The sequence below is a fragment of the Cherax quadricarinatus genome, chromosome 14 (assembly GCF_038502225.1).
Source record: "Cherax quadricarinatus isolate ZL_2023a chromosome 14, ASM3850222v1, whole genome shotgun sequence".
In the NCBI taxonomy this organism is placed as follows: domain Eukaryota; kingdom Metazoa; phylum Arthropoda; class Malacostraca; order Decapoda; family Parastacidae; genus Cherax; species Cherax quadricarinatus.
The window spans coordinates 20,507,804-20,532,859 of record NC_091305.1 but is presented as its reverse complement, the minus strand read 5'-3'; the positions used below and the strand labels follow the sequence as shown (position 1 = coordinate 20,532,859).

Sequence of the window (25,056 nt, the reverse complement as noted above, 5' to 3'; positions counted from 1 at the left end):
CATCACTTTGCAAACTGCACTGGTAAGAGCAATGGGACGATAGTGGGAGGTTTCATGTCCCGTAGTGCCTGGTTTGCGGAAAGGGAGAACAATGGCGGATTTCCACAGCTGTGGAAGAACTCCTTGTGACCAAATAATATTGTAAAGGCGTAATAGGACTGCAAGGGCTGACTGATGTAAATGTTGTAGCATACGAATATGAATGTCGTCGGGCCCAGCTGCCGATGATCGGCAAGCTGAGAGTGTTGCCTCCAGTTCTTGAAGTGTAAAAGGCACATTATACTGTTCTTCTCTGAGAGAAGAAAAGTCCAAGGGTGCTAACTCTCTGGCAGACTTTGAGGAAAGAAATGAGGGGCATAGATGGAGTCCCTGAGAAATACGGACCAGATGATTGCCAATTTCATTGGCAACATCTAGTGGGTTTGCTATATCAACACCGGCAACCCGCAGAACAGGAGCCGGGTCAGGAGAATATTTACCACTCTGTTTTCGTACTTTTTTCCAGACTGCACTCAGAGGAAGCAGAGATGGTGGAGACAATCTCGCCAGCAAGTGCGTTTAGTGTCACGGATGAAACGGCGAGCGATCGCACGCTTCTGCTTAAATTCAAGAAGTCTCTCTGTGGTTCTATTGTACCGGTACCTGCCCCATGCAGTGCATTTCAAACGTACTGCACGAGCACAAGCAGGAGACCACCAAGGCACGCATTTCTGAGAATGCCTGCCCGAAGTTTGGGGTATAGAATGAGAAGCTGCGGTTAAAACGGAGGACGAGAAGAGGTGTAAAAGCTCATCGATGGAGGACGAAGAAGGAACCTCTCTAAAAACAGTTAGGCGTGAGTAAAGGTTCCAATTTGCCTGATCAAATTGCCAGCGTGGGATGCGAAGAGGTGGTGAATATGAAGGGGAAGTAAGAATGATTGGGAAATGATCGCTGTCATGTAAGTCTGGAAGAACAGACCAAGTGAAGTCTAATGCGGCGGAGGAAGAGCAGACTGATAGATCGATGCAAGAGAGAGTGTGAGTCCGAGGTTCAAAATGGGTGCGAGTACCTGTATTTAAAACATGGAGGGGGTGGGTGGCAAGAAAAGCCTCTAACTGAATGCCACGGGAATCACAGTGAGACCCCCCCCAGAGGAAATGGTGGGCATTAAAATCACCAAGTAACAGAATCGGTGGTGGTAATGACGAAACAAGAAAGGCAATATCCGGAATAGATAATGCCCGAGAAGGAGAGAGAGATATAAAGAACAGAGCGTATACCACCTATGCAAGTGGATACGGGCTGCTGTGTAATGCAGCGAAGTACGAACAAATAGCTGATGGTACGGAATATCAGTGCGTAGAAGAAGGGCACTTTCATTAAAGGTCCCATCAGGAAAAGGATCTGAAGAATACAATAAATTATAGCCTGAGATGGGAGAGATAACAGCAGAGTGTAATTTTGGTTCCTGTAAGCAAACACCAACAGGGGAAAACTGGGAGAGTAACATCTGAAGCTCACCCCGATTACCCCTGAGGCCGCGTATATTCCACTGTAAATAAACCATGATTGGCAATGATAAAGATACCTGAAATCCGCAGGTAAGGGTTCCTATGGACTAGAGGGGTTAGAAAAGTCCACATGCGGAGGCAGTGGAAAACGTTCAAGCAGCGAAGGAACGGTGCGCTGTGAAGAAAGGAGTTGTGCAGATGGAGTAGAGGAGAGAGAAGGAGCGGAGGGTGGATCAGTGTCCATTGATGGTTTGGTCTCTGCAATACATTCAGAGATTGCTTCAAGTGTTTCAGAATTCAGAGACGTCGTATGGGAGACAATATTGGAAATGGTAGGGGGAGGATGAGTAAAGATTGGAACTGTAATGGACTGTACCAAGGTAGGGGGGGACGGAAGGGTGGAGGGAACTGGAGAAGCGTGGAAGGAGACAGAAGAGGCAGAAACCTGGGAGGTGGCCGAAGAGGAAGAAACTTGGGAGGGAACAGAGGAGGAAGGTACAGTACGAGGAGGAGGGTGAACCTCTACACTTGTAACAGAGCCAGTGAGAGGGGGAGAACCAGGTACAGAGACAGGGAAGTTAAAATGAGGAGGTGGAAGATGGGTAGGAGGTGTTAACGGACCTTTTTTTGACTTTTGAGAAGTAGAGGGACGATTGGGAGGAGGTGTCATACGAGATCTTGTCGCTACTGAGGCTTGTGAGAGAGAACACGAAGAAGCAAGATCAGACTGAGACGTTGAAGTAGGGACGTCTGAGCCGAGGACAGCAAAAGAATTAGCTACAGGAGTGACTATGGGAGAGGTAACCACAGAGGTGGGTGCAGAAGATGGGATACCAGAAGTGGGGGGACGTTTTGAAACACGGGAATAAGAAACACGAGGTAGTCTCCCTTGGAGGCGGAGATGAGAAACTGCCATGGCATAAGGGAGACCTTCTGCCTCTTTGAGGTAACGGATTTCCCGCTCGTTTAAGTAGACTTGACAACGGCGAGAGTACGAAGGGTGAGCCTCATGACAATTAAGGCAAGAGGGAGGTCGATTGCAAGACGTATTAGAATGGTCATCGGCACCACAGACTGGGCATTCGGCGATAGATCTGCAATATTTCGCTGGATGGCCAAATCGCCAGCAATTTCTACACTGTTGCGGTGTAGGGATCACCTTTCGAACTTGTAACCAATGTCCTGCTACATAAACTGAGGATGGGAGTTCATGGCTGTCAAAAGTTAAACGAGCCACATTGCTAGGGTATCGTCTCCGCCCGCGGGCAGGAAGAACGTAAGTGTCTACCTTGAGGATTGGGAGATCTTGGAGTTCCAGCTGTTCAAGAATGTCAGTGCCACATGTCTGGAAATTTTGTTGAACTATGGTATGGGGCAGAATGATGGTACCACTACAAGAATTGAGGGAATGATGCTTTTCAATAGTTACAGGAACAATATCGATATGGGAAAGACGAGAAAGCTCATGAGCCTGGGTAGCATTCTGTACGGTGACGATGAGCGTACCGCTCTTAAGAGCATGAAAAGAAATATCTTTACCAACATGGCGTAGGAGTGCCTTGCCAATGCTGTGGTCAGAAAGATAGGCAGTACAGGAAATCGGTCATAAAGTGAAGAATTTAGTCCACTGTGCAGTCTGAAACTGAGCGTGGAAAGGTAGTGAAGGACGTGTCGATCTTTTCTGAGAAGAACGAGAAGATGGAGAAGTATCATCAGCAGGTAATTGTCGTTGTCGTTTAGGCGTGGGACCAGAGTTGGTCCGACGTGGAACGGGCCGGCGATTCGAAAATTGCCGCACCGTAGAGGGAGAGGCCGGAAGCATAGTCAGAGGAGAGCGAAGGTCAGATAAATCGAAGGAGTCAGTCGAGGCCTCAGTACCTGAAGCGGGTGAGGAAACAGCACCGGCAAGAGGTACAGAGGCATGAGGAGTGTCCGAAGAGTGGTCCAAAGACGAGGCGGGGTCAGAACGGGGTGCGGTATCAAGAAGGGGCCCGGGGGTAGCAGGTTCATGGACTAGGGCTGCCATGGTTAGGTTACTTCTTTCTTTTTGTTTTTAAGAAAAAAAAGAAAGAAAATAAAAATAAAAATAAAAAAAAAGAATAAAAAAAGGGGGGACCGGGGAGGGATAGTTCCTAGGAGGAATGAAAGGGCCAGAAATCTCCCTCCGCGCCCAAGAGGACCTCAGCACCACAAGTAGCGCAGATGCAGCATGGAACCCGTGCCATACCCTACCCATCATGCCAGTAAACCGGCAATCCGGGATAGCAACCTCACATTTGCCGAGCTACCTCGGTGGACAAAAGAGAGGGCGGCCGGAAATCCGCCACAAAGCATACCTCCTTCGGCCACCACCCCCGGAATCCGAAAGTTGGCTTCCAGAGATACACCCGTCGCCCGAGAGACACCCAAAGCCACCCTCCGGGATACCGGAGAGGGATCAGGACATCCCCAGGCAATCCAGATTCCACGGCAAACTACGCCACCGCCAAGAACCTCAACGGAATGGGATGGACCCCGGTACCCTTTCCCCTACCTAGGAACTAGCGTGCCTGTGGGTAAAAAAAAAAAAAAAAGGGCCAAAAAGGAAGGGCAAAAGGGAGGGGTGGGGAGGAGGAGGAGGAAAGGAAAAAGGGGAGGATGGGATAGGGAACGGGGGATTGGGGGGTAATTAGGTTCGGTCTGAGGAAGTAGACCGACAGGTCTAATTCCTCAGACCAAGAGCCTCTTCACCATGCCAAGGAGCCCCCCTTGAAGAGGAAGACAAGGATAAAATTGTACTCGTATCCCATATCCTCTTCATACCTCCGTCGAACTGCTCGGTATTATGCCAAATATTATTCATTCTTGAATATTTAACATGTTATGTTATTTATATTCTTTATTATGTCATATCAGGTCAATTGTGATAGGCAAATAAGCTGTTGTGTTGATATTAGCATAATAATAAAGCATATTCCCCTGCATCACAAGACTGAGCTCACAGCAACCGACAGTGGCTTCAAGGCCACCTTATCTCTAATAGACAATGTACTGTGTCGGTGCTTTACACGAGAAGCATTTCTTTTATTCGTTAGAACCATGGCCAAGGCTAAAAGTAAGCAAGTTATAAATGGAGAAAAAGAAATTGGAATGATTTGTGCAGCAAGTAGCACCACCAAACAGTAACAGCAGGTCGGTGTGATGACCCTGGAAATTTGAAGTTATGCTAGCCAAAATTAGTGCCGAATAACTGATGGAACCGGATGTCTGATTGCCGGATTTGTGATGGCGGACCTGTATAAACTTAACATGGAGGACACTGAATAAAATAAAAAAAAAATTTAATTTCCTTTTAGACTCAGTAATACATATAGGGATAAACACTTGATGGGTATATACATAGTAGTGAATAATTACAACTAGATAAAATTTTTATTAGGGTGCCAAAATTTCACTTACCTGTTCAAGGCTTGGGGCCAAGTTTTTGAGTTTTAGTTGCAAATTATCAACAGTAAGTGGGCCTCCAAGCACCTCAAGGGGTATTCCTGTTTGGCCACTAATAAAAAACAGGGACGGAACCAGCACTAATGGATCTTAGACGAGGTTAAGGATAGTCAAATAATTTTGTTACTAAACATCTGGTAATTATGTGATCATAGGAGATTTTCATACAAACTGTCTCAATAAATACAATGAATTCAAAAGAAGCCAACTCAAACTGCAATTAAATACAGGATCAGAGGCATGACTACTCAACTTAGATGCTCCAGCACACATTTATAGAGTTCCCAAAATATTCAGAGGGTTGCACTGACCTATTTCAATAGGAAGCCTTGCTGAATGACAATATTAAATCGCTAAGTTGACGCAAAGAGGCTTTCTCAAGATATCGTTGGAAAAGCTTTGAAAAAAAAAAAAAGCATAAAGTATCTGTACTGTGGATAGCTAATAATAAAAAGGATACAGATCTGGGAGAATTGTTTAGCACCTTCAGTACCATTTTCTAATTGTATTGCTACAAAATTGTCAGAACCCAGTGCAGATGATATATCTTTCTGTCCTAAGGCTTCATCTGTAGTTTTGGAAGCTTCTGAAGAATCTGAAATTTGAATTTTGAATAAATGAGATTGCTCTAAGTTAAATTTATGGCAACAAATAAAATTTGTGAAAGCTAATACACAAAAAGGTTTCTTCTATTATTTCTAATCTGTTTTCCAAGACTTGTTTTTTTTATTGCAAATGAATGTGAATTTTTTAGAGATGTTAGAGTTTATTATTACTATTACTGTTGTTATAATCAGGGTACAGCTCTAGACCAGTAGGGGTCATACACTTAATGGGAAAATGGAGAGCAAGCAGATTCAATCTAAGGAAGGGGAGGATACCTTTGGTATACAATTGACAAGTTCCAAGAGTCTTTCTACTCCTGGAGCCCAGTCATGGTCGTCTTTGGATCAAAAGCCCTTCACTGGCATCAATCGGTATAGGGGCATAATATCTAAAGTTACATATAGGAATAACAGATTTGCTGAAATGCTTGAGGAAGATTCAGCACCATCCACCTTACTTCTAAAATGATGCTTATGAAAGAGGGATCAATTGAAAAAATACCATCAGTTTTTTTTTTTTAACAAGAGTGCAACTTAACAGTTAATGTGTCACTGAGAAATATATTAATTTTTGAACAGAAGTCTTCAGACCTCAGGGATCTTATTAGGATCTCTAATATCTAAATTTAATATGTTACTGTACACAATATTGAACTTGTAAACACAGAGAGGGAGAAATCTGTAGATAAATGTTACAATATGGAAACTTACCATGTACATATACTACAAAAATGGCATTCCTTGATTTGGCAGCGCTAATGGCCTCTGGAATGTTTCCTTCAAACCACTTCATTCTTGCTTGCAGTTATTTATATGGGCCTCCACACATAAGAACACGGCTCTATATCTGTTGATATTATCCAAATAAATTTTTTTAGTAGAGTTAGTAAGGGCAGTGTGAGGTGCTAAAGGAAGTATTATCCAAGTTTGTGTAATAAATCTGCTGCTGTCAAAAAGTCAAAGGTGGAGTCTAAGGTGGAGCTGTCAGCAAGGAGGAAAGATAAATTAAGCGTGTCAGAGCAGTGACGACATTGGTGGTAAATTCTGCATGCTTGCTAACAGACAGGACAATCTAATCGTTGAATATATAACATGCACAGTAGTATGAATATTTGGTATATTAAGTAACTTTAATTAAGTTTTTGAAAATGAGGGCGAGGGGGGTGGAATGGAACCTGAATAAGTGATAACTTTAGTTTTTTTTTTTTTCAGACACCAATTGTGTACAAGCTCTTACTGAACATGACATGTTGATAATATTTTATATAATTGGGTTTGTCAAATTCACACTGAAAGTTAGGTACTAAAATCATAACTGATATTTATTTCAGGTTATCATTATACATTTATCATGCACTGAACATACACTGATGCAACATAAGCAACGATGATGATTTCAACAAGGATAGCCAACAAAAAAACTCTTATAGTTATATTCAAGGAAACCTTTATTCTATTCTAACCAAATAAGCTTAAGTTACAGTTTGATTTTACATAAAAATATACAAAAATTAAAAGTTATTATGAACAAAGCTCATAAGTCACAAGTACAGGTTGGCCATCACTAATCCAGCGATCAGTAATCCAGTTCCATCAGTAATCTGGCACTAATTTCTATCATAATTTCAAATTTCCAGGGTCACCACACCAGCCTGCCGCTGCTGTTTGGTGGTGCTACTTGCTGCATATGTCTTTTCAATTTCTTTTTCTCCATTTATTGTTATAACCTGCTCACTTTTAGCCCTAGTCATGGTTCCAATGAATAAAAGAAATGTTTCTCGTTGTGTAGTGCACACGCACCGTACATTGTCCATAAAAGATAAGGTAGCTTAGAAGCCACTGTCGGTCGCCATGAGCTAAGCACGTTCAGATAAGCCGTGACTGGTAAATTTAAGAACCTAATAAGGAAGGAACACTGCAGCAGGCCTACTGAGCCTTGCAAAGCAGGTCCATGTCACCCCCCACCCCACCCCCAGATTAGCCCAATGACCCACCTAGTCAGGTTACTTCCACTTAAGGAAGGAGCAAGGCATCAGATCTAGTAACTAGTCAGGTCCAACTCACACCCACCCACACCCACTCATGTATTTATCTAACTTATTTTTAAAACTACACAATGTTTTAGCCTCTACAACTGTACTCGGGAGTTTGCTCCACTCATCCACAACTCTATTACCAAACCAGTGCTTTCCTATATCCTTCCCGAATCTGAATTTTTCCAACTTGAAACCACTGCTGCGAGTCATGTCTTGGCTGGAAATTTTCAGCACGCTATTTACATCCCCTTTATTTATTCCCGTTTTCCATTTATACACCTTAATCATGTCCCCTCTAATTCTATGCCTTTAGAGAGAGTGCAGATTCAGGGCCCCTCAGTCTATCCTCATAGGGAAGATTTCTGATACATGGGATCAACTTTGTCATCCTCCTCTGTATGTTTTCCAGTACATTTATATCCATTCTGTAATACGGTAACCAGAACTGTGCAGCATAATCTAAATAAGACCTATCCAAGGATATGTACAGAGTTGAACAACGATCTGAGGACTTCCCTTATTTATACTTCTAGATATGAAGCCAAGGATTCTGTTGGGCCTACATACGAGAGAATAGGTCTGTGTCGTAAGTGTGCACTATATAAAAAAAAATCCTTCAGCATGCAGTGCATAATGAAAAAAAACGGCGACAGTGCTTTTGGTGTAAAACAGCGACTTTGTTGTGTATTTTCGAATGGTTTTGTATGGTTGTATTCTCATTTTTTTTGGCATCATTTGATAGAATGGAAAATATATTACAGAAATATATGTAATTTTGATTGGTTTCAAGCCGAAAAGTACCTTAAAATTGAGCTCAAAGTAGCGGAAACATTCAATTTTTGCCAATGTTCAAGAGTAAACAAATGACGTTACCATCCAATACACGTCCAACTGGCCAGTCTAATACGCAGTCATGAATGGGTTGACATTATTTATAGTACATTACAACAATGCAGTAATCTGCACTTCTATTTTTTGTGAATAAAAATTCAAAATGGAAAGCAAGCGTAATATGAAAGTGGCCTGAAGACGTGACTAATGAACAGAGAAAATGTTATTTTAGTGCCAGGAATATCTGCACTGTTTATTCTGGACCTTATTTTGAAATTGGCATCTCTTGAAATTTATGTGAAAATGGTCAAATTACCAATTTCTGACTATTAGGTAGTTGAAATAGGTAAATGGGCAGTTTCTTGTATTCAAAAGAATAGAAGGAATACCAGCAAAATAGCTATAAGTCTGGTAGACTGGAACAATAGAATGGGTCAAAAATAGGCGTAAAGTGGGTGAAATTGCCGATGTATTAATATCGCCGTTAGGGTAAGTGTATTTTAACCTAACCATTCTGTAATCCATCAAAATCACTAATCTGGCACCCTAAATGATGGATTAGTGATGGTCAACCTGCATTATTATTATTATTGTATATTATGTTTAGAGAAGTACTAAACATGCAGGGGTTCATACAGTGCCTGAAAAACTGAAGGTAATCAGTTTTGATCCAAAGGAAAGTGTAGCTCTAATTCCTTAGAGCAAGAGCTCTTCATCAGCACAAGACACCCCTTGAAGGGCTATCAGTCAATAAATTAGAATTAAAACTGACAGTACTAAACACCTATCATTATCCCAGTGTTTTAAACTTTTACAAGGGATTTACACCACATTGTAAATTATGTTGAATTTAACCAAGGACAGCCAAATAAAGAGTGGTTATAAAAGGTATTGTGATATCACAGAGTAACATTCTGAATTTGCAGTTTCAACATTTATTAAAGGAAATGTTTTACCACGAGTGGATTCTTTGGCCCTAATACAGAGGAAGCAAAAATGACAGACATATACAGTGAGATGGGGTCAAGTGAAACTGAGTAGGAAAACAAGATGATGATATGCATTGGTTGGCATCACATGATGATAGCATCCAAGTTGGTCTAGTTACTTGCCAATTATTTGGAGATACTAAAGCTGGCTAATTTTTGTAAGATAATAATATTTCATTTAAGCATGATACAATGTTTGTAAAGAGATGGGCAACATTTAGTTGTGCATGCAGAAAACCCAGTTAAGCACAGCATTTCGGATGGCTTATGTGTTAATAGTTCTGGGAATCATCACCCCTGTAGTGTTGGGAATTACTATTAAGGTAGCTTTCAAGCATTTTTTGTCTGCACAGGTTACTTTTGCAGATAACTAGCATAGCCTCACCCAACTTCAAACTGTCCTTGTAAGCTTCTGCAAGCTTACTTATGTTCACAAACTCAGTTAAGAAGGACCTTGCCATTTCACCTACATACTGTATTTCCTATTGCATCACAAATACAACTCCACTGGTGATTGAGTTATTCTAGTTATCTGCAAGTATGACCCATGCACATGAAGATGCTAGGAAGCTATCTTAAAAGCAACCTCAAAGACCATCCCACAAAAAATCAGGCAGCTTCAACATTTCCATTTGGCAAAAATAGTTGTTGCCCAACCTGGACATTGCTATCACCCTATCTACCCTACTTCACATGACCCTATCTCACTATGTATGTCTCTTGCTTTAGCTGTCTCTGAGTTAGGACTGAAGAAGCCACTCGTGACAATACATGTCCTTCAATGAATGTCATAACAATAAGTGTCTCTGTCCACACACAATGCGACTTATTTCCAGTGAGCTTAAACATACTAAGCAATCTATGGATATTTCACCTCTGAAGGTCCACTGGTATATGAATGCCTCAAGACTTTAACTGGTCATTTTCTACTTTTTTCCTGGGAGAGAGATCTGCTAATCTTTCATATTATAAATATCATCCATGCTATCCATTCCAAGGGGAAAAAAATAGCTATTTATTGAGTAAATATCTTCTCCAGGTGATATGCAAAACAAAGAATATCATTTGTGTAAATTCTTTTTTATTAAATAGGTTTTGCAATGGAAACAGTTACTTTGGACAAATAGGAAAGAGGCTTAATTTTGATAAGTAAACTGAATAACAGTGCATCGCAACCCAACCAATTGTAACTTATCCTAGACCAGCTGTAAAACAGCCAGTTAGCTTAGGCTGGGTTATATTAGGTTATATAACCAAACAGGTCTTTTCCCATAAATGCTAAATTTAAACATTTCCATTGAACAACACACTTAATAATGGCGAGTTTACACAAAAACACCTGAGTATACAGTAAACAGTATTTAAAAACTTAACTAAGGCTAATATTTTTAAAATGCAAGCAACTTTTTATTAAAGATGAGGTAACTAATCTGCAACAAATTCTGAAAAAAGTTTAGATTTTTGCATTAATTTTTTACAATGATTTTAAGGGCACATACATGTTATGGGAATACGCAGGGTAATCAAATAAAAGTCAAGCTGATTGATTTCTGCTGGGACCCTGACATTGGATGCTTGCAAATTTACAATTAACCATTGTCAGTTATTTATTAAGTACTGGTTTTTATTGGAAAGGTGTACTGCTATATGAAAAGCATTCACCTGACAGTGATTTCTTGTATGGTTAACATTCGTGTACCTATTATAGCGAGCAGAGTTTCCTTATTTAATGTTGATGTAAACTACCAAGTTTAGTTTATCCCTGTTGTATCGCTCTTTATTGTAACTGGTTTTCATGCAGTTGAGTAACAAAGTTGTTTTGTTTTTTACTGTTATAATCAGGTCTGATTTCTAGACTATCTAACAGAAAGGCTGTTAACAATAAGATAATGAATATAGGTCACCTTGACTTTTTTGAGTTATCCTGGGTAATTTACACATACGTTACTATATAAGACAATTGTAATCACTTAAACCTTGTGTAATTATAAATAAACTTACCTACTAAACTTCTGGTGACTCGGCCTTACACGTCTCTTGTCATCACGGAGGTCGGTTATACTCCCTCACACACTCTACCACTTTCTTCACTATAATATCTCGCATTTTTTTAAATAAAGAATAACAGTTTATCAGTATACCGACTATATTATAATTCTTCTGATATTTTATCAAAATTTATTTGTTAATGGTAAGTTAGTTTCCTAGATGTAAGGCTTACATATCGATTCCGTATGATGCAATCCTGCTTTATACAATATGAAAAATATTGTATTTAATCGTCATTGTTGAGACTAGAGCCAGGTATAGATACTCAAAAATTAGAGACAAAGGAATTTTTTTTTTTTTTTTATATTTTATTTAAAACAGTGCGATACAAATAGCAGAAATATATTAAAAGATACACGACAAAAGCTTACTGCACTAGAATTTCACTTAACCCGAAACCTAATATTGATACCATACTGCACAGTGGTAATACACACACACCCAACACACTGTATATTACAATGGTAATACACTCTCACACACAACACACCGTATATTACAGTGAATATACACTCACACTCAACACTATACATTACAGTGATATTGTTTTATTTGTTAAAGAACATCTCTAACAAGGTTACTTATACAAAACATCAAACACTGGAAATTATAAAGATTGTACAATAAAAGAAGAGATATAAAAAAAAACTAAACACGCACAATGACACACATACACAAGCACACATAGGTGAGGTTTCTGCCTGTCAACACACACGTATGAGAGACTAAATCTAAGATCTCAGGTGCTTAACAGAGCACCACGATACTCAAACATTAATTTAGGCGATTATCACAAGATCTTAACATACATAGGTATTTAGGATACAAAGAAGGAAACGGGATAATACTAAAAGTCACAATAAAAACATCCAATATAACAAAACAAAACTACGATGTGAAATTTTACATCTCAGCGGAACTAAGAAAAAATGATGCAAGTAGTTACATGTAATATAATATTACTGAAAAGCACACTGTAACACAGCATAAAATATAACAAAATAAGAACCAGTAGCTTATGCTAGGAAAAACTTTTTTTTTTTTTATAAACATTACACTTGAATCAAAATCATTAAAGACACCTATAACATATTTGAGTCATTGAAAATTTTCATCATAAAGTCCTTGAAATGATTTATGCATGATAAATGATAATATGCAATCGTAGTACAACACATTTCTAAATGATAACTTTTTAGTTCCTGAAACCCTCGGGGCAATAACCATATTGCCCATAGATATCAAAACTCAATTATACATCCTTATAAACAGCACTCCATGCTCACACCCAAGTCTAGGAAAATAGCCCGTTGTGTCCCCTTACCCATTTTGCAAATCCCATAAATCCCTTAATGTGAAATTTCGATAACCCTCACTAAAATCTCTCTCCCATCTCCCTCCATACACCCCTTTATTCCTACACTGTGTCCTATAAAAAGTTGCTGCCAACGCATTAATTCTTGCACGCACGTCCGCCTCCCTCATAGCCCACATCATGTATATATAATCCGTAATCATATACCCAATCGCATTCTCAACCCTTTTATTCACCCCAGTTATATCTAAACTTAAAACTCTCAAGACCTGCAAACCCCCTCCCCCCACTAACCTTAAAACCTTACCCATCCAAACCCTTATAAGTTCAATACAATCGCAAAAATACACCGTATGATAAATAGTCGCCAATCCTCCACAATCCTTGCATTCCCCATCCTCTCGTATTCTCTTATAGAATAAAACCATTCCTGACGGCAATATTCCATGTAAAAATCTATACATAACTTCTCTGACTTTAGGTTTTAAACGCAATTTGTTTAAACGCCCCCAAATATTACGCCAATCATACATCGGATATACTCCTTCTACCGCCGCTACCAAAGCCTTACCATCTGCCCTATCAAGATTTCTCAATTTAATATGTAAAGGATCCCTCACGTTTATAAATACCCGTAACATTGCCTCACCTATCATGAACTCCCTACCCCCCCACCACCGTCGCATATCCTGATGTATTCTATGAAGACCGTCTCCTTTCACCCCTCCCTCCCGCTTATAACTATGTTTTAAATACATACTTATTATCCTCTTTTCGACATCTATAAGACCCAGCCCTCCACGGCCAACCGGGAGTGTGACAACCGCTCTACTTAACCATTCGCTCCCTGTTCCCCAAATGAATCTAAAAACACTTTTTTGTAGCCTTTTTAACTCACAACGAAGTATCGGAAATATTACCGTAACATGCCATAGTTTACTATATAATAGCACATTCGTTGTAATCACCCTTTGTTGCAAACTTAAATTAGCAGCTCTTAAACCACTGAGGCGCTTCAGAACACTGTCAACGATACGCACGGAATTTATTTGCTGTGCTAACTTGAAATCATTTACATAAACGATCCCACATATCTTTATTTGGTCCACCCTTTTCCACCTTTCAGCAACCATTCCGTCCTCACGTGACCCTTTTCCAAGATTCATATACTTTGTTTTCCCCATGTTGATCGTCATGCCAGTAGCTTTTTCAAAAACTTTCACTAACGTTTCTACCCGAATCAAATCCATGTTTTCTCTCACCAAAATCGTCGTATCGTCGACATATCCAACAATGCCCGCTCCCCCATCCCTTACATTACCCATCCCCTTTGCTTCCAATAAAACCCTTATCCCTCTATAAAAGGGATCTTGAAAACAAGCAAAAAAAATTTGTGAAAGGGGACAACCTTGACGCAAACCCCTTCCCATCTGAATTCGATCTCCCAACCTCCCATTCACCTGCACACGCAAGGTTGCCTCCTGATACATTAATTTGGCCCATGATATAATTTCCGCACCAAACCCCTGCCATCTCATGATCTTCCATAACGTCTCCCGTTCCACACTATCATATGCCGCCTCCCAATCTATAGCCAATACCCCCCCCTTTCCTAATCTTACTCTTTCTTCAATAAAACTTCTAATCATACCGTGACCTTCATACATAGACCTGCCCGGCACCCCATATTGTCCCTTGTCAATCACTCTGCCCAGGACTTTTTTTATTCTGTTAGCCAAGATCCTTCCAAAAATTTTATAGTCACCACATAATAACGAGATTGCACGATAATCTTTAACCGTTAATGGCTCGCCTTTAGGAACTAGGACGACCACAGCCAACCTTTGTTGTTCCCCTAAAACCCCATCCCGCTTCATTATATTGAATAAACGTACCAAAAACCCCTTTAAAACGTTCCAATTTTGAAGATAAAAGTCGCTGGGCAACCCATCAATTCCTGGCGCCTTACCCAATTGCGCCCCAGATAAAGCCTCCCAAGTCTCACACTCCGTTATCGGCCCTCCCAACATCAAACGATCATGCTCCTCCAGCTCACACTGCACAAACCTACCGATTGACTGCAATGCAATTTCACTTATTCCAACACTTTGCGTTTTCAATTTAACCCATGCATCTATATACCCACTCATACCCTCCGTCGTCGTCAACTCCTGATTCACTCTATACCCCTGCATACCTACCTGAACATTCAACCCCATTAACTCCATTGCTTTGCGACGTCTGTGTTGATTCCTCAACACACACGCCGACGGCCGATCTCCCCACAAAACCTCTTCGATTCCACCCTTAAGCCTTTCCCCATCAAACCTTTCGTTTTGTAAATTTCGTAGTTGCTCCTTAATTCTTTCAATTTCTATAACAGGATAATTAGCATTCGCTTGTACATAGCAGTCGCGCAACTGCCCCTCTAAATATCGTTGGAAACCGTATTGTAACTGACTATATCTCACTCCTTGACTAATATAATATTCCTTAATTCGCTTTTTGGCTATCGTTTCCCACCAATTAACCAAATCCACATCTCTAGGTGCTTCAACCACAAGGCGTTCCCACATATGCCCAAAAGACAAAAGACTTTCCTCCCTCTTCAATAACTTTACATTTAATTTCCAAAAAGATGGACCCCTTCTAGGCACACCCTCAATATCTACATCCATTACAACTCCTCTATGATCCGAAAAAACCACATTTATCACATTCACTCTCCGCACTGTAACCGCACTAGACACGTACATTCTATCCAATCTCGCCGCATAATCTCGTCTAATAAAAGTATGCTCCACCATGCCACCCCCCCCACACACATCCATTAAACCCACACTCGTCAATAAATCTCCCAGGAATCCCAAGCAACAACCTGCTCCTCGAGGCTCCACATCTTTTCGTCGTATTACACAATTCCAGTCGCCCCCTATTATCGCTACATTTGGTAAACTACGTAGATAATATACTAATACATCTTGTACAAAATGAGTTTTAAGTCGTACATCTCCCTCGGCCGGCCCATATACACATACAAAACTTATGTGTGCTCTACCCCATAAACCATCCACCCTAATCACTCTCCCCTCCCCCCTTTCACTATGGCGTACTACAAACGGGCTATTTTCCTTTACCAGAATGGCGACGCCTCCTTTTAACCTCGTCGCATATTCCATATACACATCATAACCATCCATTTCTAACTCATATCCAATTCTGTAATTGTGTTCTTGGATAAATACCACATCCACATCTAGACGCACCAAAAATTCATTAAACCACTTTCGCTTCCGCTCAGATCTCAAACCGTTAATATTTATTGTCAAAACCTTAAAGTCAATTAATGGGGTTTTCCTTTCGTTCTAGGTATAGACTTTTCACTTATACATTTTACACCACCTCTATCCCTCCCCCCTTTTTTGGGAACCACCTTGATAAACCCTTGTTTCGTGGATTCTCTGTTCCCTGTCCTCTGTACATCCGCCCAAGACTTTTTTCCTGGCCTTTGGGCAGGAGTAAGCACGTCGTCTGAGTCTGATGGGGTCGCAGTTCGCTTTCGCGTCCTACCCTCCACCTGCATTGGGATTTCTTTAGTACTATCGTGATGCACCTCCACTTCTGCTACATTTACCGTCATACCATGCGACACACTAGACTCAATGCTTCCATCCGTCGCCTCACCATGATGTTCAACCGATCCCAAAATTGCACCTGGATCCTCCACATGGTTGACGATCGACTCGTCTAACAAAACATCCAGTGCCTTCACTAAAGACGCCGCTACATCCTCTTCCCCCATAGTGGGCAGAGTCTCTTCCAATACTTTATTTATGTCCAGTGACGGTGATTCTTCTCGCTGTTTTGCATCCTCCAAAGCATTCTCCTGCGCTTTTTCTACCTCTTCACTCCAAGATGTCCGTTGTCGAGACGGGTGAGCATAAGACTGTTCTCGTCCCTCAACTTCCTCGACTTCTTCCGGTTGTTGCTGTTGCGATATTTGGAGATTCCCACGACGCTTACCACACTGTGCCGCTATGTGGTCATACGACCCACACAGCCGACACGTACGACGTTGCCCCGCATATGTCACATATACTTGAGTTCGAAATGCTTGCAGCATAATATAGGACGGTATGGGGTGGCGTAAGGTCATTTTGACTGAATATGTTCCCTCCAAACTTCCAGCATAAGGTCCAGCGGCCCACCGACCTGCAGAGGCCATATGAACCGTACCATAATTACGTAGTTCATCTTTTATAACAAAATCAGTCGCTTCAAAAGGCACATTCTTGATTTTTACCCATGTGTAGTATCTTGATACATCATGAAGACGTACTGATACAGCTGAATTGACGGCTATAATGGTCTCTTGATACTTATCCACCACTGCTTCGTAGACATTTGCTGACGTCATTTTAACGAAAATCCGTGTCGTCCCATTAAGTGCTACACCACATATCTCTTCATTTGCGATACCGTAGGTATCACGGATAATCGCCGGTAGTAACAAATCCATCGTGGCTCCCGTGACAGCCCCACGGGTCAACTCAACGCAAACAGTGTTGATGCGCCTGTTGCTATGCAGCGCCATGTTGGAAAATGAGCAGCACACGTCCTCACTACTCAATGACTGTTGACGAACTGGTGTAGCTCGCCTGAAACAGCAGAGGGGTGCAGAGCACAACCGCACTCTACCGTGGTCAGGCAGCGAATGCTGAGGAATTAATGTACAATTGCTATGGATCCCATCACACATTGGAGGCCTGGTCACAGACCGGGCCGCGGGGGCGTTGACCCCCGGAACTCTCTCCAGGTAAACTCCTTCATGATAAAGTTGATATGTTAGCCAAGAAGAGTACCCAGAAGGAGAATGTAGAATATAACTTTGGTATAACTGTGTCTAGCATTAGGAATAATATTAGGAGAGAAGTAAATAACGAAAATGATTGTTATAGGAATGCAGTTAGAAGCCTGAGTAGATCTATAACCCACTATGATAACATGAACGTAGATAAGTATGTTTATGGAGCAAAGTGCAATGTGAACAGACTGACTGATGTAGTGGCCAGACTTAGGCTTGGTTACAAGTACTTCTGGCAGTTTGGGAGACACACAGATGATGATCAAACTAATTGTAAATTATGTGGTCAGGCATATGGTCACTGTCTTGAACACTATGTGCTTAATTGTCCACTTATTGAAGAATACAGAGACAGACAGTATAATAACCTATGTGACATGTCAAGATATCTTATTAATGAAAATAAGATACCAGATATACTAAGCAAATTTCCTAAATTTGCTTGTAACAGATAAGTGAACTATAGATATCTAGATATAAATCCATATGTAGTCCTGTTAACCCTTTGAGGCCTAGTTCCTAGGCCTTTTGTGTATCCATATGCGCTCGCGCTACCGTCCACAAGATGGGTATGAGGTGCACAATAAACTAGCCACTTCGGTGGCAAAATCTAATCTGTTGAGACTAGGTACCTCGTATAAACAATGAGTGTATATATATATATATATATATATATATATATATATATATATATATATATATATATATATATATATATATATATATATATATATATATATATACCCAGTGGCGTATATACTCTGTATTCAGTTTTATTTAAAACTCAAGATTAATGAAAGATTATCACTATAATTATATTCACGAGGTAGCACTAAACCCGTAGCAAAATGGGAGGGCAATCAGGTTCGATTCAAGGAGAGGGAGGGATAAGTAAGTTTATTTAACACAGGTACACTTAAGTACAATTATCATACATAGTGTAAAGTAAGTAGAATAACTCAAAAAGTCGGACAAAGTGACTTATTTCCAGTGTGGTCCTTGTAATTTCGTGTCATTAAACCTTAGAGTTAAAACAGCTAAGTAACTCAACTGTGTGAATATCAGCAACAATAAAATGTTATCCTAAGAATAAGGTAAACTGAGTTATTTACATTAACATTAAAGTGAGGATCAGCTTAAAAATGATAGTTACATGACTGTTAGCTGTACAAGAAATCACTCTTCTCCAACTTCTCGGATCAAGAGCCTCTCACTAGCAACGAGGCACCTTTCTTGAGGGGAGCTAATATAGGAATACCAGTGAGAGAATAACCATCGTTTGTACATAAATGAGAAAGATACGTAAACCTGTTTAGCTTTCTCTAACTCCATAAATAACAGTGAAGCCGCAAATATTTTGTATAACACATTTGTTTAGTGGAAAGGATATTAAAAAGACTGGAAACAGGTACACGGGGACATAACTGAAGGTAAACCACAGAGTCACAGGGATGCTGAGAAATTTTTCTTCAGCCTCAGAATGGTCAGGAAGTGAAACGACCTGGACAGTGAAGAGGTCAAGTGAAGATCCATACATTGTTTGAAACATGTATATGCAACACAAGTGGTCAGTTGGAGAGTCACAACTACGAGCTGAAAATCGACCACTGCAATAAATATTAAATAAGAATATTGATTTAAAAAACAAATACAATAAATCAACGAAAATAAATAAACAGCAGCAATTAAATGAGCTTTACCTTTAATGCCAGCCTTTGTTGATCATTAAAAAGATTTGGAACGAAATAAATTTTCCTCGGCATTTACCTAAAACTTTTGAATATTTTAATAAATGAATGAATTGGTTAGCAACAACTTCGCAAAATAATCAAAATGACAATATAAAGTTGCTAATGAAAAATAAACTACTTCATCTAAGTGAAGTATTATATTAATTCAGATGGAGCTTATTTTTAATTGTATTAAAGTCTTCTCTTGGTAGTAAGAAAGTTTGTAGATGAATGGTTCAGAGAACCGACATGTTGATAAATTAGACACATGTGCAACTCTTGGGTATCTTTATTGAGGAAACGTTTCGCCACACAGTGGCTTCATCAGTCCATACAAAGGAGAATCTTGAAGAACAGGAGGAGAATGAGGTAATCAGTCCCTCAACCTTGAGTCGATGTGGTCAGTCCATCAATCTTGAATAGAATACGGCATACTTGCGGAGAAGGAGCTTATAAACCGTTGGCAGGAGAGATGCAGCAGACATAGGTGGTGTCACATTTGTTCAATGTGGAAGTAGGTCGTGCCCATTCATCTACAAACCTGTCAGACACTGCAACTTCTTGGGATCTTAATACTTGGGAATTCTTCACTTGCCTAATTCTTGGGCACGACCTACTTCCACATTGAACAAATGTGACACCACCTATGTCTGCTGCACCTCTCCTACCAACGGTTTATAAGCTCCTTCTCCGCCAATGGTATTGATGACTGGACAGACATTTTTCTTAACAAATTACTTAGACTATACATGCCCATATGACAACAGGAAAATGCAAACTCCCTTCCTGTAAGCTTTTTCACCCTGAACTGTGTACCTCTTCAGTACAGGAAAGACTGTGCTATAACTTAAATTGCCAGGCATACCATCTAAAGGGGACAAAAAGATACAAAACATCCAGGCCATGGGAAAACCTGGGTAGCCACAGCCACTCAAGAGGGAGAGGTTTTTTAGTGTCAGGAAGGAAAAAAAACTGGCAGGAAATGGCAGAAATCGTACACCAAATCCAGTCATTCCTGGAGTGGAACCACAGTCGATGGCCTCTACTCCAAACCAACAGATACAGATACTAATGCCGGAAAAAAAATCCCCCCCCAGTACCAACAATACCACCAGTCCGATAACATTCTTCTTTGCAAATATACAGGGTCTAAAGCCAGCAACAAACAACAAAATACCTTTCATCCGTGGACTGCTTGCAGAGGCAAATGCAATGTTCGCGGCTTTCACTGAGACCCACATAAAGGATCACTTGGACAACGAAATATGGATCCCAGGTTACAACCTATACAGATGTGACAGAGTGAACAGGCAAAAGGGGGGGGGTTGGCCTGTACATTGCAGAGTCACTTGTTTGCACAGAACTGCTAAATGCCTCAAATGATGTAGTGGAAGTTTTAGCAGTAAAGGTCGAGAACCAAAACCTAGTCATTGTGATAGTCTACAAGCCTCCGGATGCAACATCCCAGCAATTCCAGGAACAGCTGTTAAAAATTGACCACTGTCTGGAAAACCTTCCAGCTCCTGCACCCAACATCTTGCTCCTGGGGGATTTCAACTTAAGGCACCTAAAATGGAGGAATATAGCAAATAATATTGTTGCAGTAATAACACCAGGAGGCAGCTCTGATGAAAACTCACACTCACACGAGCTTTTAAATCTCTGCACAAAATTCAATTTAAACCATCAAATAATAGAGCCTACTAGACTGGAGAATACACTAGACCTCATCTTCACTAACAATGATGATCTGATAAGAAATATCACCATATCAAAAACAATATACTCAGATCACAACATAATTGAGGTTCACTCATGTATGCGCGGAGCCCCAGACCGACATAATGAGATTAGTCACGAGGGAGCATTCACCAAATTCAACTTCAATAACAAAAACATAAAGTGGGACCAAGTAAACCAAGTCCTAACCGATATAAGCTGGGAAGATATACTAAGCAACACAGACCCCAACTTATGCCTAGAACAGATTAACTCGGTGGCACTCGATGTATGCACAAGGCTTATTCCTCTAAGAAAAAGGAGGAGTAGATGTAAAACAGAAAGAGACAGGCGCTCCCTTTACAGGCGACGGAAAAGAATAACAGAGCGGCTAAAAGAGGTCAATATATCTGAAATGCGCAGGGAGACACTGGTCAGAGAAATAGCAAGCATCGAACTTAAGCTAAAAGAATCCTTTAGGAGTCAGGAATCGCGGGAAGAACTAAAAGCTATAAATGAAATCGAAAGAAACCCAAAGTATTTCTTCTCCTATGCCAAATCAAAATCGAGAACAACGCCCAGTATTGGGCCCCTACTTAAACAAGATGGGTCCTACACAGATGACAGCAAGGAAATGAGTGAGCTACTCAAGTCCCAATATGACTCAGTTTTTAGCAAGCCGCTAACCAGACTGAGAGTCGAAGATCAAAATGAATTTTTTATGAGAGAGCCACAAAATTTGATTAACACAAGCCTATCCGATGTTATCCTGACGCCAAATGACTTCGAACAGGCGATAAATGACATGCCCATGCACTCTGCCCCAGGGCCAGACTCATGGAACTCTGTGTTCATCAAGAACTGCAAGAAGCCCCTATCACGAGCCTTTTCCATCCTATGGAGAGGGAGCATGGACACGGGGGTCGTCCCTCAGTTACTAAAAACAACAGACATAGCCCCACTCCACAAAGGAGGCAGTAAAGCAACAGCAAAGAACTACAGACCAATAGCACTAACATCCCATATCATAAAAATCTTTGAAAGGGTCCTAAGAAGCAAGATCACCACCCATCTAGAAACCCATCAGTTACACAACCCAGGGCAACATGGGTTTAGAACAGGTCGCTCCTGTCTGTCTCAACTACTGGATCACTACGACAAGGTCCTAAATGCACTAGAAGACAAAAAGAATGCAGATGTAATATATACAGACTTTGCAAAAGCCTTCGACAAGTGTGACCATGGCGTAATAGCGCACAAAATGCGCGCTAAAGGAATAACAGGAAAAGTCGGTCGATGGATCTATAATTTCCTCACTAACAGAACACAGAGAGTAGTCGTCAACAGAGTAAAGTCCGAGGCAGCTACGGTGAAAAGCTCTGTTCCACAAGGCACAGTACTAGCTCCCATCTTGTTCCTCATCCTCATATCCGACATAGACAAGGATGTCAGCCACAGCACCGTGTCTTCCTTTGCAGATGACACCCGAATCTGCATGACAGTGTCTTCCATTGCAGACACTGCAAGGCTCCAGGCGGACATCAACCAAATCTTTCAGTGGGCTGCAGAAAACAATATGAAGTTCAACGATGAGAAATTTCAATTACTCAGATATGGTAAACATGAGGAAATTAAATCTTCATCAGAGTACAAAACAAATTCTGGCCACAAAATAGAGCGAAACACCAACGTCAAAGACCTGGGAGTGATTATGTCGGAGGATCTCACCTTCAAGGACCATAACATTGTATCAATCGCATCTGCTAGAAAAATGACAGGATGGATAATGAGAACCTTCAAAACTAGGGAGGCCAAGCCCATGATGACACTCTTCAGGTCACTTGTTCTATCTAGGCTGGAATATTGCTGCACACTAACAGCACCTTTCAAGGCAGGTGAAATTGCCGACCTAGAAAATGTACAGAGAACTTTCACGGCGCGCATAACGGAGATAAAACACCTCAATTACTGGGAGCGCTTGAGGTTTCTAAACCTGTATTCCCTGGAACGCAGGAGGGAGAGATACATGATTATATACACCTGGAAAATCCTAGAGGGACTAGTACCGAACTTGCACACGAAAATCACTCACTACGAAAGCAAAAGACTTGGCAGACGATGCACCATCCCCCCAATGAAAAGCAGGGGTGTCACTAGCACGTTAAGAGACCATACAATAAGTGTCAGGGGCCCGAGACTGTTCAACTGCCTCCCAGCACACATAAGGGGGATTACCAACAGACCCCTGGCAGTCTTCAAGCTGGCACTGGACAAGCACCTAAAGTCAGTTCCTGATCAGCCGGGCTGTGGCTCGTACGTTGGTTTGCGTGCAGCCAGCAGCAACAGCCTGGTTGATCAGGCGCTGATCCACCAGGAGGCCTGGTCACAGACCGGGCCGCGGGGGCGTTGACCCCCGAAACTCTCTCCAGGTAAACTCCAGGTAATATATATATTTATATATATATTATATTTATATATATATATTATATATATATGTATATGTATATATGTATATATATATATATATGTATATATATATATATATATATGTATATATGTATATGTATATGTCGTGCCGAATATGTAAAACTGGTCAATTAGCAAGAACTCATTTAAAATTAAGTCCTTTCTAAAATTTTCTCTTATACGTTGAAAGATATATTTTTTCATTAATGTTAATGTAAAAAATTTTAATTTTGCACCAAAAGAATCTTAGAAAACTTACCTAACCTTATTATAACAAGAACAATTTATTTTAGCCTAAACCAACTATATATATTTTATATTTGTTTACAATAATTTAATACTAAACAAACACAGAGAAATATATTTTTTTCGTTACGTTCAGAATGATTTTGGCGAAATTATTGCATACACAAATTTTTGTTTGTCCTATATGGCAAGATGAGCGTTACTATTTAAGCCAAGATCGCAAGTTCTGCCTATTCGGCACGACATATATATATATATACACACACACACATATATATATATATTTTTATATATCTATATATATATATATATATATATATATATATATATATATATGTATATATATGTATATATATATATGTATATATATATATATATATATATATATATATATATATATATATATATATATATATATATATATATATGTTTATATATGTATATATATATATATATATATATATATATATATATATATATATATATATGTCGTGCCGAATAAGGAGAACTTGCCATCTTGGCTTAAATAGCAACGCTCATCTTGCCATATAGGACAAGCGAAAATTTGTGTATGCAATAATTTCGCCAAAATCATTCTGAACCTAACGAAAAAAATATATTTCATTGTGTTTGTTTAGTATTAAATTATTGTAAACAAATCTAAAATATATTTAGTTGGGTTAGGCTAAAATAAATTATTCTTGTTATAATAAGGTTAGGTAAGTTTTCTAAGATTCTTTTGGAGCAAAATTAAAATTTTTTACATTAACATTAATGAAAAAATATATCATTAAACTTATAAGAGAAAATTTTAGAAAGGACGTAATTTTAAATGAGTTCTTGCTAATTGACCAGTGTTACATATTCGGCACGACATATATATATATATATATATATATATATATATATATATATATATATATATATATATATATATATATATATATATGTATGTATATATATATATATATATATATATATATATATATATATATATATATATATATATATATATATATATATATATATATACATATATGTGTGTGTGTGTGTGTGTGTGTAGAGAGAGAGTCAAGTAGTTGAGGTAGGATCCGTACATAGCTTAAAAGAAAATGTATAACGTTCTTGAAGATATGAGAGTGAACCTGGTAGCGACCAGCGAAGAGACGGAGCCAGCTGTGAATCGACCTGCAACCACATATTAGTGAGTACATACCAGACATACATTCA

General features: G+C 39.8%; 1 protein-coding gene across 2 annotated transcripts in view; it reads right to left on the bottom strand.

Moving 5' to 3' along the window:
- LOC128698758 (UBX domain-containing protein 4-like) overlaps nt 1–11,544 on the bottom strand; it is a 59,646-nt gene extending 48,102 nt beyond the window's left edge. Inside the window, exons 1-4 of one of the 2 annotated variants that reach the window (XM_070084897.1) lie at nt 11,439–11,544; nt 6,293–6,428; nt 5,437–5,571; nt 4,932–5,065 (exon numbers count right to left, since the gene is read on the bottom strand). In XM_070084897.1, the coding sequence (XP_069940998.1) occupies nt 4,932–5,065; nt 5,437–5,571; nt 6,293–6,374 (351 nt within the window). In that variant the 5' untranslated portion in view covers nt 6,375–6,428; nt 11,439–11,544. The remainder of the gene's footprint in view (nt 1–4,931; nt 5,066–5,436; nt 5,572–6,292; nt 6,429–11,438) is intronic. The other variant, XM_070084898.1, reaches the window with a different exon arrangement.
- Nucleotides 11,545–25,056: the final 13,512 nt, after the last annotated feature.